We start from the raw sequence: 16,175 nt of genomic DNA on the forward strand, positions 1-16,175 counted from the left end.
GAACCATTTCTTTGACTTGCTGTGTTTCCAGGGGGGTTCAATTCTGTGCAGGACCCAATCACACGCTGTTGTTGCAGTTGCTGCTGCTTCATCACATTGCACCATCATCATGCCGACTGACACCAAGCGCGTACGCGGCCCAGAAGTGTCCCAAAGCCCGTCTCTGTTTACGGGCAAACCCGCGGTGGTCCTCCCGTCGTGCGGCCCCAGAGCGGACGGTCGGCAGCGGGATCAGGTGGACGTCCGGCCGGTGTTTGTCCGGTGCGGGCTGGTGAGCCAGGCCAAAGGCTCCGCGTACATCGAGGCTGGCAACACCAAGTTGATGTGCTGCGTTTATGGCCCCAAAGAAACAGAGCGGAAAGATGAGACCGATATGAAATGTGGAAGGTAGGTAGTTACTCGTCTGTGAGGGTGTTAGTTTGTTTGTTGGGGTCAGATGGTTCACATAGAAATGTAACTTGATGTGATCAGTAGTAAAACGCAGCCTTACTTTCCCCCCATAAGACCATTAACTCATCATCATTGTCCCAAGATTTGCAAAAGACTTTAAAAAAAAAACTCAAAAACTAAACAAAAATGGCTCAAAGACCAAACTTAGTATTCTGGAAAGTTATTTAGGCCAAGGAGCCACATTACTGTGATTAGTGTGAATAAGATGTTATAGTAGTTTGCTATGAAGAATATCATGGTAAATATTTTCCTGTTAAAAGTTGTTATAACCTGTAGCAATGTTACTGTTAATATATAGTAATACCTCAAGGCTCCAGACTTTTTACTAGGAGCACAGTGGCCCCTAACTTAAAAATTTGGGAGCGCAAACCGAAAATTTAGGGGTGCACATTGTAAATATACTTGCAAAGCAAATATTCACATTTTCTTTTCATTCATGATCCTCACATTGGTCTGACACCTCTAACGACAGATTACAGATTGTTTGAGTCACATCTTTCACATTTCACCCCCCAAAAAAACAAACAGCTAATTTACTGGTTGCACATGCGCAAGTAGATGAAAAATGTACTTGCACTGTCTCAAATTTTAGGGGCAAAATGTCCCTCATTTAGGGGAAGTATGGAGACCTGCATATAATCTTTCTTGATACTATGCATCAGCAAACTGGATTCAGCTCCACATTATACTTTTATGAGTGTGTCTGTGATATCTGCTGTTGGAAGAGTTTAATCAAACACTACAAATGTGTTTCTCTGTGTTTCCAGATTGACCACTGACATGCGTTTCGCTCCTTTCTCCTGCCCGGAGCGAGGCTCTTGGATCCAGGGGAGCCAGGACAAGGACCTCTCCCTGATGCTACATGAGAGCCTGCAGCCGGCAGTGTGCCTCCACAAATACCCTCGCTCCCAGATCGAGGTCAACGTGATGGTTCTGGAGAACAGCGGTTCAGTTCTGGCCCATGCCATCACCTGCGCTTCTCTCGCTCTCGCAGATGCAGGGATAGAAATGTATGATCTGGTGCTTGGTTGTTCCATCCGCCAGGACGGCGCCTCTTACGTAGTCGACCCTTCTTACGAGGAGCAAAACAGCTGCGGCTCAGGCAGTGGTGAGAACCAGGGTGGTCTGACTGTTGCCTTCCTCCCCAGCCTGAACCAGATTTCTGGGCTGCAGTCAGATGGAGAAATGACTGAAGAGACTCTGACGGCCGGGGTTCGGACCTGCATTGAGGGATGCTATAAACTGTACCCTGTCATCCAACAATCCCTGGCCAAAGCCGTGCGCAGGGCTGCTCCTCCTCCATCAGAGAGCTGAGGGTCACATTAACCAATGTTGTTTACACTTTCTGGCTCTTTGACAACATGACCTATTTTTCTATGTTTGCTATTCTGTTCTAGAAATGATGGGACTGTGTTTTCCTATTAAAATAATTTAATAATGTGCTGTTTGATATATTTGTATCTGGGATCTCAAAGCCTCAAACTAGCTTGACGTAGGAAATGGATCACACATTTTAGATTAGATTATTGATATTGCTCGTCAAGGGTAGTTTCTGAATATTATAATAAAAATGCTGACAATACTAATAATTATGATAATAGTAATAATAACAGCCATAAACATCCCAGGTGAAAGGGGTTATGGTTTAGGAGGTTTAAATCTGTGTCATACAAAATTACACGGCCCATGCACATTTAGCGTGTTCAGTGTAAATAATACCACTAGAGGTCATCCTATTAAAGCTTTTACTTAAAATCGTCTTAGCAGAGTGGCGTTAGCACTCTGTTGTTCACAGGAATAAGGTTCGTGGCTCTATGTGGAGTTTCTCTACATCACCTAAAAGTGTCAATGTAAGTGTATGAGTGTTGTTTGTCTCTGTAAAAGGACATAGGCCTAACTGTGTTCAGAATATATCTGCTTTTGAGAATATCATCTTTTCAGTTGTGTTCATGAAAAACCAGCCAAGGAGGATCAAGGAAGTTAAACAGTGAGGAAAATAAAATATTTGATGTCAAGTGATAGTATATGAAGCTTTCATGTACCTGCTTTGTCACACTAATAGGTTATAAAATGTAGTCTAATCTCAGCCAAGTCACAAGTATAAAACGAACAAAATACAGTTAACTCATAGTGCAAACACACTTTCAATATTTCTTGTTTCTATTGAATGCCCGCATTAAACATTCACATTGGTGATGGAAAATGTAACAGCTTTGGATCTAATCACTGGTCAAATCTGGCTTAGTTTAGCAGGTTTATCCTTTAACTCTTCCAGTAGCTGCTGATGAGACGTGCTGAATCATAAAAAGAAAAAGGATTAGGTAGCAAAATTCACATACTACACTTAATAATATTTTTGAAAAATGAACTACATCAACAGTGGCATGCAGTTTGAAAGATTAAATAATCTCCAAAAGGCATGACATAAAGTTACAGATGACACATTCCCTTTGCATTTTAGACATATTCTCATTTTCATCTTTTAAATCTTCAAAATGACAGAAAAGGAAAGGGCCTGCAGCAAAGGTTTGGGCACCCTGCATAGTTAGTAGGTAGCACACCCTCTTTGGAAACTATCACAGTGTGTCTGATACCTTGGTCAAAGTTATCCAAGACCTCAAGTCTCCTGGGTTTCCCATTCATTTGCATGGTGCTGCTTTCCCCATTTTCACTCTAAAATTGCAGAAAACCAAAATGAATACACTGATTTTGCTTAAAATATTGCAAAGGAGTGTTGCACGTTTAACTTAATGCCTTTTGGAGATCATTTAATCTTGTCTCAAATAAACTGAGCTGCCCCTTACTCCCTGATATATAGCCTATCTATTAAAGTGCACTGTGCAATAACAAAATTAGGAACCAAAAACGAACCGGAACTACAGTGGAGGATTGCCATAGTTGTGACGGGACATTTTTTACAGTGACACAAAACGTCATTGATTTGCAGCAGCGGTAGCAGCAGGAGCGGTATCGTATCGACTGGTAAGTTTAATCAAATGTCTACAGAAATTCAACATAATGTGAATCGGTGTTCAGCTGAAACTCTTCTCTGTGCGATTTTGCACCAGAATGTATTTCCTTAGCAACATGACACGATGTTTCCTTGGCAACGGCGGTGGTGACGTTTCGTTGGAATGCTAAAGAAGCTAACGTTAGCCGAGGGGGGGGGGTTGTTAGCAGGCAGCACCGCACACACACACACACACACGGCATCTGCGTGTTGGCCGATTTACTACTCGACCATACACAAAAACAACAAAAACACACAGCAAGTGGCTCTGAATAATTCACACCAGACAGATAATTTTGTTGTTTATTTGTTGTATCATTGGCTAAACCAAGCTAGCTTGAATTGCTAATCTTGTTTATTGGCTGACGTTATTGTCCCTGTGGCTGAGTGAACGAGCAGATATTTAAAACCTTTTCTCCGTCAATGCATGTAAATCTGTCATTGTTTGGTCACAAATCCATCGTGGTATCCCCGTGAATCTCTCCGTGAGTCCTATATTACATGCGAGGCTTAAAGATGACCGCAAGGGAGAGCCAAAACCCAACAACAGGTCGAGTTCAACCATGGATGTAACCCTCCCATCTTCAAATAACTTTATTTAAACCATCAATGATGAGTTACAGTCTCCCACATGCAGTTGTGTTGTTGTATTGGTGATCTCACTGACTGCAGCAGTGTGTCAGCACCACAAAGTGATAAAACCATAGGATAAAACACGAACATTATTGTTACATCACATTGCTGTTACACAATCATCAGCCACGGCCTAAATATCATTTTTAAAAAAATAGAAGATTATTATCAATGTTTGTTTTTATGCTGCAGCTTGCCTCTGTTTTGTGACTATATTCAGAAAATGACATCACTAGTTTTTCCATGTAGGCCTGTATTTATCTAGCATATGCGTGACTGATCACTTCAGAGATATGACTTGGTGAGTGGTAACCTGGGTTCAGCTTCTGCATTTGATTTCTCCTGTGATGATGTGGGGCATGAGTGAGAGACATTATGTCATGTCAAAAGTATTCATAGGTTGATGTAAATGTAGGCTACTGGATTAATCCCTGATCTGTTTTGCAGTACGGTGGAAAAAGCTCTTAACTGTGCAGCATTACATTTGTCTGTGGCATCTACAGTGATATTGTTGAGTGTTTGGCAGAGTCCATCCATGATTATGTTAAGTGTTTTGTTGTACAATTTGCCAAATAATGGCTTTGTGCAGTAGTTGGTAGCAGTGGTTGTGGTATTGCTCAGGGGACACAAGCCAAGTTTTAATTGATTGGGTTTGTTCCACTTCCCACTTTGCAGAACCACATTGAAAAAGGAATAAGTCAATTGAATCAACAGATTTTCCACTTAGATTCCCAGAGGGAAAACACTGAAGACCTGATCATTTAGTCTATAGGGGTCCAGCAGGAATAGACTTTGTCTAGTCTTGAATAAAAAATAATTTATGTTGTTTTGCATAAGGTGAAGTGTCTATGTTTATGTGTTTGTTTGTCAGTTGAGATGGAAGGGGGAGGGGCAGCAGGCGTCGACCTCAGCAGGAAGTTTGTGTCTGAGACAGAGCTCGATGAGAAGAGAAAGAAGAGACAGGAGGAATGGGAGAAAGTCAGAAAACCTGACGACCCAGAGGGTAAGAATATGTTTATACAGTGATCCAAAATGCATCACACCTCTCTAATGAACTGAAAGCTGCATGAACATCCATGTCTACTGTATGTTTGTGTGCTCTACTCTCCAGAGGCCCCAGAGGAGGAGTATGATGGACGTTCCCTCTTCGAGCGACTGCAGGAGCAGAAAGACAAGAAGCAGGACGAATTTGAGGAGCAATTCAAATTCAGTGGGTCCCACCTGTTTGTCTGATATCATGAGGCCCTTTACCTGGAGAAAATATGCAAGAAATACATAAACGGACACAAAGTATAAATTAAATATCACATACATGCAACATAAATTAGAGTTAAGATTTCTATAAATAAAAATAGTAAGTTGAGGCCTCTGTTAGATGATGGTCACTCACAACTTTGCTGCAGTGCGGCTTACAGGTTATTTCTGAAGATATACCTACTTTTGTAACATGTTCTGCTATTTATTTACTGCAGCTTAATCATAAAAATATTAATGTTTTAAATGTTTCACTGGCAGATGGCAGATTGACAGCAACTCAAGGACACATCATGTCATTCATTTATAAACACTGCTTAAATGATTGTAGTAAAGAGATTCATTTGTAGAGAGCACGCACTCATTCAGTCAGAGCATTCAAAATAATTGTTAGCACGTTGAAAACATGTCTCACGTCTGCCAAATGTTCTGCCTGATTTCAGGGTTTTCTTCTTACACGATGGTCACTTGTGCATGGATTTAAAGCAGATTATTACAGTTTGTTTTCTGGAAAAAAAAGAGAAAAAAAAGCAAGCCATCTCCTGCCATGTGTTGAGAGCATGTTTGTTTCCATGGTGACAGGGAACATGGTGAGAGGATTGGACGAGGATGAGAGCAGCTTCCTGGACGAGGTCTCCCGGCAACAGTGCCTGGTGGAGAAGCAACGCAGGGACGAGGAGAAGCAGGAACTGCTGGAGTACAGAATATCCTTTTTTTCAAGTGTTTGTGTATGTGAAAAAAAAATCAATTAGCTGTTATCACTTGGTGTTTGTTTTCCCAAATATGGTAATCTGTTATCCCCCATTTTCAAATCAAAACAAATTCAAATCAATTTTTAGTGCGCTACAGTGGTCGCTGCGCTACGTCAGCGTACAAAGCTAGGATTTCATCACAATTTGAAACCTTAGAGTTGTAATATTATATAATATATCTCAGGTTCAGTACATACACAATATTTCAAATGAAAACAGATGCTGAAATTATATTGAAATTTGCCAGAGTGCCACTGTGTGACCCGATTCACTGCAGAACATCTCAGTCAAAGAGCTACTTTCCAAAGAAGATGCATTTCTTCACCCACACGCCTTAAGAATGTAATACAAACCTGATCCACACATCTTTATTGTGATGCTAAAATTAGCCCGCTAAGGCAAAATGTGTCATTGGTAAATTAATGCAAACTCTGTCAGGTGCCGAACTCACCTTGCAGCCTCCTTTGAAGATGCTGTCTGGAAACAGAAGCACCCGCCGTCCACTGAAACACGACTTCATTGTTTGTGTCAGTCACAGGCTACAGTACGTGTTAGAGTGGGCGGTATCAGCTGTGCCAGAGAGTCTGTTAGTGTTGATGCAGTTACTACTTGCTGCTGATAGAGGTTAATAAATTATCACTGCTCTAGTAAGATGTAATTTGCCCTCACACAACAAGTCAATGTTTTAGAGACCTTTGGGAGTCGAGGAGTGGGGATCCCCAGCTCCCTGGTGTTTTAACATCTTATAATAAACTTAATGTAATGGATCGAAGAGGAGATGAGAAACACTGACCTAGTGTTTGTTTCTCTCTAGCTAGAATACTTTTTAAACAATTTTATGTGCATTAAAGCCAAGTACCAAAGAATATTGTTATGAAATGATAAAATAACTGAAGCTTCAACCCATGCATGAAGCTGAGCAGAGATAGTTTGACAGCTTTGTATGTTGAATTCAATAAAAAATTGTTAGTATGTGTAAGAGTTCGACCTCAAACTCCTGAAAGTCAGGCTAAAATATCTGTGTTTTTTTAATTCATTGTTGATGATGATTTTGTTGAACTATAAGGACCAAATCAAGCATTTACATTTTATGAAATTAAGAGCCAAATGATAAGAGCCAGATGTCCTGCAAAAACTACAAAAAATATGACAACTGTGATGTAACAGCAGATCATTAATACTCTCTGTTCTCTGACGGTCTGACCAAGTCTTGAGATTCCTACTTTAGTGAAGCAGCGAGGCAGTTTTCCTGTAACTCTCTGCTCTTCATGCAGTTGAAGGTCACACACGCTGCCAACATGGGAGACTCTCTCGGTTTGTGTATGATAAGCAGCTTTATGTGTATTGGCAGAATCAGGCATGTCTCCACCACAGTCGAGCCTCTGCTGGGAGTGTGTCATGCATACATTACATACACACACATGCATACATTATACACGCATACACACACTCAACACCTTCTAAACTGCAATCTATGCTCATGAGAGAAGCACAGTGCTGCACACGAACGGCTCTGTGTCAAAGCAGTAGATGTATTTCTGTGCTCCAGCCTCGTCTGAAGGGCAGAGTAACTCTGAGCCATGTCTCTGCGATTTAGGCTTTTTTTTCTTGCTGTTGTCAAAACACCAGATTGAAATTGAGTTTAGTTTGACTTCATTCACTCAGCCTCACGTTGTGTTCATGTCCCCTGGTTTGTTTGTTGAGAGGAGGTTTATTTTAAGAGACTTCTCTGTCCTGCTGACAGCTGCAGTAAGGATGATGGAAACGAGGAACTCAACGTCATTTTGTCATTTTTGTGTTGCCCTTTACTCCTGACAGTAGTAGCCAGACAGAAAGTGGATGTTTCGAGGCCAATACCCCTATTTCTGTCATCGTAACCCAGTCTCTCTGCATTAAAGCCCATTTCCTGTGCTCTGCACCATACAGAATATTTGATATATTCACTACAGTCATGAAACTTTACTGGGAAGTGGTTGTGGTCCCATTAAAAGCTCCAGAGGCAGGAGGACAGGTCGTAGACCCTGCCGTAACTCACAGATCACAGTGTCTCAGTGTCAGTCACTCCTGATCTAGAACAATGAGAGGCTCTTGTCACCAACTGTGACATCTGTCAACATGAGCGACTTTATTATCACAATCAGGATAACACGACTGGTTTTGTTTCTCCTGCTGAGTCTGTGTGTGTCACAAAAAAAAGAAAAACAGTCACAAAACTTTACAGGTGTGTAGTTGAGATTAATATGAACGTTAAAATATGGGTGTGATATTCGTGGTAATGATTACTGAGTACTCATGGGATAGAACATTAATATCTTAACATTAATGGGTGTGATTCATTACAGGAAGATCTTAATTACATTACATCTTAGTTGCAGTAATACTGTGACTGGTTTGAATGAAAAACGACCTATAATTTCTTCTTCAGGACAAATCACCTGATTTACACAGTCTGATGAAATTCTTGCACGTCCACATTTCTCTGTACGTCCAGTAGTTTTTCTGAATGCATGTTGCTGCTTTTCATCCGTTCTCCTCTGTCATTCTCTTTTCATCTTTGCAGAAAGACAGGTTTCTGACAGACAGTTCTGTCTGCAGATGAGGAGAATGTGTTGTCGTGGAAACTGTATCATAGGCTGGTAACTACGGTGACGAGTAAAAGCAGTCACCTGCTGCTGCGAACACAAAGTCCGTGCAGACACACGGGTGTGGGCCTGATGAAAACATCAGGACCGTTCATCTGCACCTCACATATCTACTCTCTAATTCTACACCAGCTCGTCTTCTTGTCCTCGTCCCTCTTATCTTCCAACTTGTCCACGTCCCTCTGTCTCGGCTTCTCGGCCTTATTTCACGTCTCCTGAGCTCCGTCCGTCTTCTGTTCTAGTTTTAGCCTCTTTATCTGTGTCACTCTCTGTCACTCATTTCCTCACTCTGTCTCCGACAGCTTTTCTTAGCTTCTCAGAACTATGTCACTTTTTTCCAGCAGAGACGTGAAGGGACAGAATGTAACTTGCAGAATTGACTGCAGCTGAATGTGTTGTATGTTTCTTCCTGCCCCTGACACCCCCCCCCCCCCCCGCCCCCTCTCCAAGGGGCCTTTATGCTTTATTCGCCTTAACTCTGTATTGTCACAGTGCTCGAGTGAAGCAGGCATCCACTGAAAGCCGCCGAGAGCCTGAAAAGAAGGCGGCTGCAAAGCATTCTGGGTCAGAGCAGAGGACCAGCCACCTGTCTCAGGCCCATTTACTGGCTGGAGCTGTGAAGAGACGCAGGTAGGCTCACACTTTTGTCATTGTGTATTTTAAAAAGTTTTTGCCACTTTTAGGACAATGTAAAGCTGAACCAGGTGTAAAAATGAAAAAAATGTTTGGATTTATACAGTTTACAGCAAATAACGAGCAACAACTAATCTGCACTTGTGTTACTGTTCGTTTGATGAAAAGTTTTCTCTAGCTGCTAAAATGTGCTGTTATTTTTACCAGCTAATTGCTAACAGAAACATTAAAGTTGTTGGCCTCAAAACAAAAACGATGCGTTGGGTGAGCTTGTGTCACTTTGTGTAACGGGTAAGGGTTTTTTTTTTTTTTACCTTTTGTTGTCCACATGAGATATTGATTAGAGGATCTTTAAATTGTCTTTGAAATCTCTCTGTCCTCTCTCCCAGTTCCTCCCAGTCATCAGACACCAGTAAGAAACAGAAAGTGGAAATCTCATCAACGACAACAGGAAACGGAGACAAACACACAGGTGGGCTGCGGCCTGAGGCTGAGTCATACACCTCACACAGATCACTGTTTAGCTGACTGATGCAGGTCAGATCTCAGATCCTTTTGACAGCATTTACAATAATATATTAATTCTAAAACCACTGAAAACAGCCTTGTGTTTAAATCTACGTTCACCTGATGTTATCTGTCAACTTGGGAACATAGGACAACATTTCCATCACCCTAAATACGCATTATTACCTGTTTTTACTTTATCTGCAAACTTCAAAGTTTCATTCACCCCTGGCCTCTCTCAGAAGAGCCTGTGTGGGTGTTTGCTCCCTGAGTCTGACAGTGTGTTGTGCTGTTTAGAACAGGAGGGAGGAGCAGGAGGAGGAGCAGGGGGAGCTGAAGAGCAGCAAACAGTCCCTGGCCTGACGGCGAAGACGCCCTCTGCTCCCCTGAGCTCCAGTCAAAGTGTGTTACACCTGCCCTCGGCGGCCGTGTGCGTCGGCGTTTTACCAGGACTGTGGGTTTACTCTGGCAGCAGCGACTCTGACAGCAGCTCGGACAGCGAAGGTAGCGTGGACGCAATCATGTTGCCGTACCCCCGGCTCAGCAGGGCTTACAGATAGACACACACACATATACTCACATATATACACACACGCGCATATATATATACTGTACTGTTACAGGAACAAACCTACAGGTTCATATCATATTAGAGTCGTACACTGGAAACACACAGTAAACAGATATTTTCAGTATTCCTGTTGTTTTCACAGCTGTGAGTTGAACTGTTGCTCTTTGTCGCCAGTCAAATTCCAGCCCAGTAATATAAACTTAACAAAAAGTTACATGTAAACCAATTTAAACTCTATTCTAAATTAAATCTATGTATCTATTTATCTATTTGTGTTTTTTTTGTTGCTATTGTGGCACTTAAACATGACACCTCCATCCTTCCTTCCCTTAATCACATCTCACAGTTTAAGCCGAGCAACCAATCCCGCACTGCCTACCCTGACGACATCCTGCCCCCTCCCTACATCCCCCTCCCAACTCAAGCCACAGCGACTGCAAGCTGTGCTATTGGCTGAGGGAACAGTGATTGACAGCTGTGGAGCAAGGAAGAGACTGCTTTAGACTGTGTCACATGACTCACATCTCTTTTAGCAGAGGAGAGAGAGAGAGAGAGCCGGGGCAGGACACACTCTTCCTTCCTCTCTTTGGGTGAAATGCGAAAAAGTTTGAATGACGTTTTATTTGTGTGATGTGATGTGTTTTCCTTGTCGGAAGTTTGTTTCCAAAGTGACATCATGCTGGAAAGATGCTGGACTTATTTGCTGCTGTCTCAGGCGCTGGAGCTTTGTTTTGTTTTGTTTGTCAAAGTCTGAGCAGAGGAAAATAAAGAGCTTCCCCTTGTACTCTGTGTTTACTGTGTGGATTTGTGTGTGTGAGAGAGAGAGAGACACCTATTTTATTTGCACTGGGCTGAGATGTGCAAATATCAGGGTCCAGTTATAAATAGGAGATGGTCTTCATTTTAATCCTCTCCCCATGAATGATGGGTGCCACCTCCACTGTTGTGTCTCAGTGGATTATTTCCATTTCTAGTGATTTTTGGAGGGTGAAATATGTGTACTATTCTGTATTTGTTTATTATTCTTTATTATTAAAGGAGGTGAAGCACATCGACCTCACCATCCTTGGTAATAAAACTCTGCTATGATCACATCGTCTCCTCCGAATGAGTTGAGATGAGACACTGGAAAGACTGGAAAAAGGAAAACTCAACATGTAGGGTCACAAACTAACCTCATTAACCCATTTTAAGCTCATTGATATATAATAGTTATATTTCAGTTATGCTGGTAAAACTTCATTAAATATACAACTAGCATAATGCTAACTTTCTCAGTCACCTGGGTTGGTGAAGGGAATAATCAGAAGTTGCATTGAATATTTATGTAATGTATCAGTGAAACAGGACGAAGGTGAATACACTGCATTAATTCAGTGTTTGTCAGTGGTTTTTAAACAATTTCTGTTGGTTTAATCTCCACATGTGTAAACATCACAGGTTTTTGGGCATTTTATTTTAAGAGATATAAAAGTATCAAATGTTTCACAATAAAACCCCTAAATTAGACAATTATCAGAAACCTGAATCCTTATCTTGTTGTAGTTTGCCCCAGATTTATCATGGGACCTGTAAAAGGCTCACACACTGATGTCCAAACCCCCAGTGGGGCACTTCAGTGACCTCTCTGGAGGTGATTGATTGGACTTCATTCAGGTCACTTTGGAGCCACCAGAGGATTTATATAACTTCTTTCCACACGTGCTTGTAAACACCCTTCGATGTGCAATATCAAAGACACTGTGGAGAAAATGTCACCAGTGCTGCAATAAACCTGCTTCTGACCTCTGACCTCTTAAGACAAATTGTTCTTAGTGCTGTTCCCCAAGAGGCCTATAGCGTACAAATGAAAACAGACCTAAATGCAATGTGTCAATATCTATGTTAATGTGTTTTTTTGGTTTGGTTACTAGCTGCAACTGCTAATATTCAGTATACTAACACATTAATAATGACAACACAGAGGATGATTAGATTTAACATTTACAACTTCATAGAGTTAGCTGTTAGAAATGTAAATAGCTACATGTAATTAAGATGAAAAGTTGGGGATCAGGGATAAATGAAAATGAACAAAGCTGTGAATTAGAGTTTTTAAATCAGTTTAAAATTTAAATTGGTTATTTTTGTATGTTTTCTGTCAAACCATAACTGGGTTTTCAGAAATAAAGGTCCCTTACCTCACATTGCTGAGTTTTATATGATGTTTGTTTGTATCCATAAGACAACAATTAAATAGGAAGAGTCTTTATTAGAGGCAGAATAGAAAATGTAATAGAGATCAAATCCTGCATTACAAAGACACAGATGTGCCGACGGCTCATTTTAAGAATTAGTTCTGAATTCAGGTTGTGTATAAAAACTAGACCTGCATACACAAAAATCTCAGTCCTCTATGATATTAGAGAATCTAATTAGCCCATCAAATACGCTGTAAGGCCACAGGTGCTTTTCATGGCACAGTCATCTTTTAATTTCATTGCCTGCTCACAGAGGGACATGTTAGGCCTGCAGGAAGAATAAGGGAGGGAGAAACCAAACTAAATATCTTATCACAGAAAGCCTTCCTTTAAAAGTTAGCTTGAAAGATGAAAGCTAATTATGCTGTCAGTCACTCTTCATAAAGTCTGCCAGTTTTTTTTTTTTTTTTTTTTTAACAGGTTAAAAAAGATGAAGAGATGGAGCTCAGTGCCAGGTCGACAAGAGCCATAAAGTGGATGTGTAAAATTGTACCTGATCAAAACTAATGCAGGTAATTGGATTCTGGGGTGTGTATTCAGTCCTCATTAAAACCTTGGCAGGAGAATGAGATGCATGTGGAGCCTGAGCTCAGTGCTGCTGACTGAGATAGAAAAAACAGGGTGGCAGTCAAGATGAGATAATGTGAAAATATAAAGACTCTCAGTGGCATTAAGCAACGTAAACAATTCAGTGTTTGTGTTTGAGAGTGACTAAAAGTCTCTGCAAACACAGACTGAAGATGATTTTATCTTTATTTCAGTTTGTCTGAGCACACCGACTTTCATAACGAAGCAATGGGTTTCTCTGTTAAACCAACAGATGACGCTCAGTGCCTCTGCTGTAGTGGGGAGAGGAGTTGCTATGACAACAAATAATAAAAACCAAAATTCACCACCAAAAGAAAAAAAAAAGGGGGGCTTTGGGTTTGAGCTTTGAGCCAAACAGGGGCCCTTTAGATGAAAATAAGACGCCAGCAGCTAAAATCAATTATCGGTGTATTCGAGGTAGTTTGTGCCAAAAACACAGAAATCCACATTTTCCTCTGATGCCACATTTTTGTGTGAGGTGAATTGATTATGTTTGAGTGGTAGCATCAAAGTGTCATTCACTACGTCTTCAATCCAAGAAAAACCAACAGCAGAAAAAAAAAAATCACAGCTGAGTCATGTGGAGTTAAACACAGATCTGGTGTGAATGTTTTTTGTCACCGCCCACTGCTCTGTTTCTCTACAGCCATTTCTTCTCTTACAGTACGTTTTCAATGGGGAGCTTGATTTTCTCCTGTTTGTCGCCAATTGTTATCTTTTTGTGGTTGTTGTACATTTGTGTGCAGCCATTTTTCTTTTTTTTTAATTTTCAGCATGCAAAGGAGATATCTGTTTATTGTGATACATATTCATATAGGGGACGTTTTCACATGAAGGGTAGGACAACAAAACACCCGTCATTCTCAGAAATTAAAATTGTGCATAACACTTTCAATGTATTCAAATCTAAGAATGCACAGGAGTTAACGTAAAGTAGTAAATTAGGATCAAAATCAAAGATTTACAACCAAAGACAAATAAAACCCTTTAATATTCTTACATTAATGGCACTACATATAGTTGTAACTATACATTTATTTCATTTACTGTAGATGTGCATGAACTAACCAACTATTAATGTTGTTTCTAAATTGTTACACCTGTGACTTTACTGCTATGGGAAGTTCTTTGCAGTCATTTCAAGTCTCTCTGATGTGTTTGTATCCACAGAAACACAGAGGATATGCGACGTTTTCTTCAGTTTATTAACCTGAGTGTGGACATAGACACAACTTTATAAAATTAATATCACATTTAGTACAAAGATGCACAGTAAATACACATAGTAGCAGTTTAAGTACACAATTCAGCACTGCATAAAAAGTACATTAAAAACATGTCTGAAACATTGGCTTATCAGAACATAAACAGCATCATATAAATATACATTCGATATATATATATATGTATATATATATATATATGCATATCAGAAACTTCTCATCTTAAAACTCTCAAACAGTAACAACCTCCGCTGAGGTGCTTTCCTGCTCTTTCAATATTCTTTCTTGTTACAATATTGACAACATTTTTTAAATACATAATTAAAAAGAAAAAAAAATCATGCGTTTGTGATCACCAGCATCAGTTTGTAAACAGTGAATAGATATTGGCAACATGCAGGGTGAACCAAAGTCATAAGAAATACAAGGCGAACAAAGTAGCCTCATATGTATAACAGCCAAATGAGTTTGCACAGTATCCCACATCTATTGTGTGTTAGTGCTACAGCTACAACCACTACAGACGGCCTCACTCACCGCTGACTCTGTCCTCCTGAATCAAATAAACATCGTGGATCGTCGGTCCTGCCTCTCATCTCTGCTCGGGATCGGTCCACCACCGTGACTCCACCACCGCTCATGAGCGTGAAAAAAGCAGCGTTCACCTGATACTGCTACCAGACAAGGATCCATACGACGACAGGAGAGGAGTCAACCACTGATAACAGTTCAGCTTAGAAGGGACTTTACATCGAGGAGTTGTAGGTACTGTATCACATGGTTCCAGTCACAAGACACACATGCAAAAAGCAAAAAAAAAAAAGTTTAAAAAGTCTACATCCTGATGAATCAAGATATTTTTCATTCCTCTAAAAAAAAGAAAAAAAAAAGAAGAAGACCAGTGTCTCATCTGCATATTCATATGATCATTTGGAGACACCTGCCATCACTGTAGACATGCAACGTCCTTTACACATTATCATCGTAGATCTGAGCTGAAGAGCTTTAACAAACAACATCACTTCTGATGGATTCACACTGGAAACTCACCAAACTTTCTCTAAACCAGAACAAACTTTGCTAATATAATGGCAGACATGTCTCCAATGTTTTTTTGTTTTTTTTGTTTTAAAGTCCACAACTCATTTTTGTTCACAGCTGATACACTGTACACATGTTCAGTCCCTATATCGTTGGCCGCTAACGAGAAAAAAAGAGGTTTTGTTGACGATCCAATTGTACAGCGCGTCTTCGTCTTCTGTTGGCGTCCTCCTCACTCCGGTGCCGAGTTAAGGGGTGGGACGTTCCTCTGTTTAAAATACTGTGTGACCTGCTGAGGCAGCTCGGCCAACACCGATTTGGCCAGAGTCTCCTTGGGCGCCTGAAAGGAAAGATGAGAGAAAATTGAAGTTTTGTATATGAACCTAAACCTGTTTACGTGGTTTGCATTGACTAAATGTCTATGTGGTCGTTTGTTTATACGCATCATTAACCTTTCCTCCATGGTTTGGGTCAGGCCTCTAATATCTGGTGAAGAAGAATCATCATGGTTTAGGAGTGTGTTTTAGTGGTCCTGTGCACAACGCTGGGTTTTTTGAGGAAGTAGAACGAATGAATTTGATGGTGTTCATGCTTGGTGTTGTTGGAGTTGTGGCGTGGCGGATCTTGAGCT

The 16,175-nt window shown here is 40.7% G+C and overlaps 3 protein-coding genes across 3 annotated transcripts in view; 2 read left to right on the top strand and 1 right to left on the bottom strand.

The window, feature by feature from the left end:
• The first annotated feature begins 76 nt into the window (after window positions 1–76).
• On the top strand, window positions 77–1,876 carry exosc6 (exosome component 6). The gene is made up of 2 exons (XM_083972830.1): window positions 77–387; window positions 1,218–1,876. Exons 1-2 carry the CDS (start codon window positions 110–112, stop codon window positions 1,762–1,764), a joined length of 825 nt encoding a protein of 274 aa, XP_083828956.1. The 5' UTR covers window positions 77–109; the 3' UTR covers window positions 1,765–1,876.
• Window positions 1,877–3,384: 1,508 nt separating this feature from the next.
• psme3ip1 (proteasome activator subunit 3 interacting protein 1) lies at window positions 3,385–10,777 on the top strand. The gene is made up of 7 exons (XM_083973043.1): window positions 3,385–3,432; window positions 4,965–5,096; window positions 5,205–5,303; window positions 5,930–6,053; window positions 9,234–9,371; window positions 9,764–9,846; window positions 10,179–10,777. Exons 2-7 carry the CDS (start codon window positions 4,970–4,972, stop codon window positions 10,439–10,441), a joined length of 834 nt encoding a protein of 277 aa, XP_083829169.1. The 5' UTR covers window positions 3,385–3,432; window positions 4,965–4,969; the 3' UTR covers window positions 10,442–10,777.
• A 4,999-nt stretch (window positions 10,778–15,776) lies between these two features.
• The window catches only part of cpne2 (copine II), a gene marked incomplete at both ends in the record, with an annotated part of 38,217 nt that continues 37,818 nt past the window's right edge, over window positions 15,777–16,175 (bottom strand). The window contains one exon of the mRNA XM_083973736.1: window positions 15,777–15,884. Coding sequence (XP_083829862.1) covers window positions 15,777–15,884 — 108 coding nt within the window. The remainder of the gene's footprint in view (window positions 15,885–16,175) is intronic.

This window comes from Trachurus trachurus (assembly GCF_905171665.1).
Source record: "Trachurus trachurus genome assembly, chromosome: 6".
In the NCBI taxonomy this organism is placed as follows: domain Eukaryota; kingdom Metazoa; phylum Chordata; class Actinopteri; order Carangiformes; family Carangidae; genus Trachurus; species Trachurus trachurus.

Coding starts and splice junctions, on each gene's coding strand:
- exosc6 (XM_083972830.1), top strand. CDS start 110: ATGCCGACTGACACCAAGCGCGTACGCGGCCCAGAAGTGTCCCAAAGC. Junction 388..1,217: donor ACCGATATGAAATGTGGAAG/GTAGGTAGTTAC, acceptor CTGTGTTTCCAG/ATTGACCACTGACATGCGTT.
- psme3ip1 (XM_083973043.1), top strand. CDS start 4,970: ATGGAAGGGGGAGGGGCAGCAGGCGTCGACCTCAGCAGGAAGTTTGTG. Junction 5,304..5,929: donor TGAGGAGCAATTCAAATTCA/GTGGGTCCCACC, acceptor CCATGGTGACAG/GGAACATGGTGAGAGGATTG. Junction 9,847..10,178: donor AAACGGAGACAAACACACAG/GTGGGCTGCGGC, acceptor TGTGCTGTTTAG/AACAGGAGGGAGGAGCAGGA.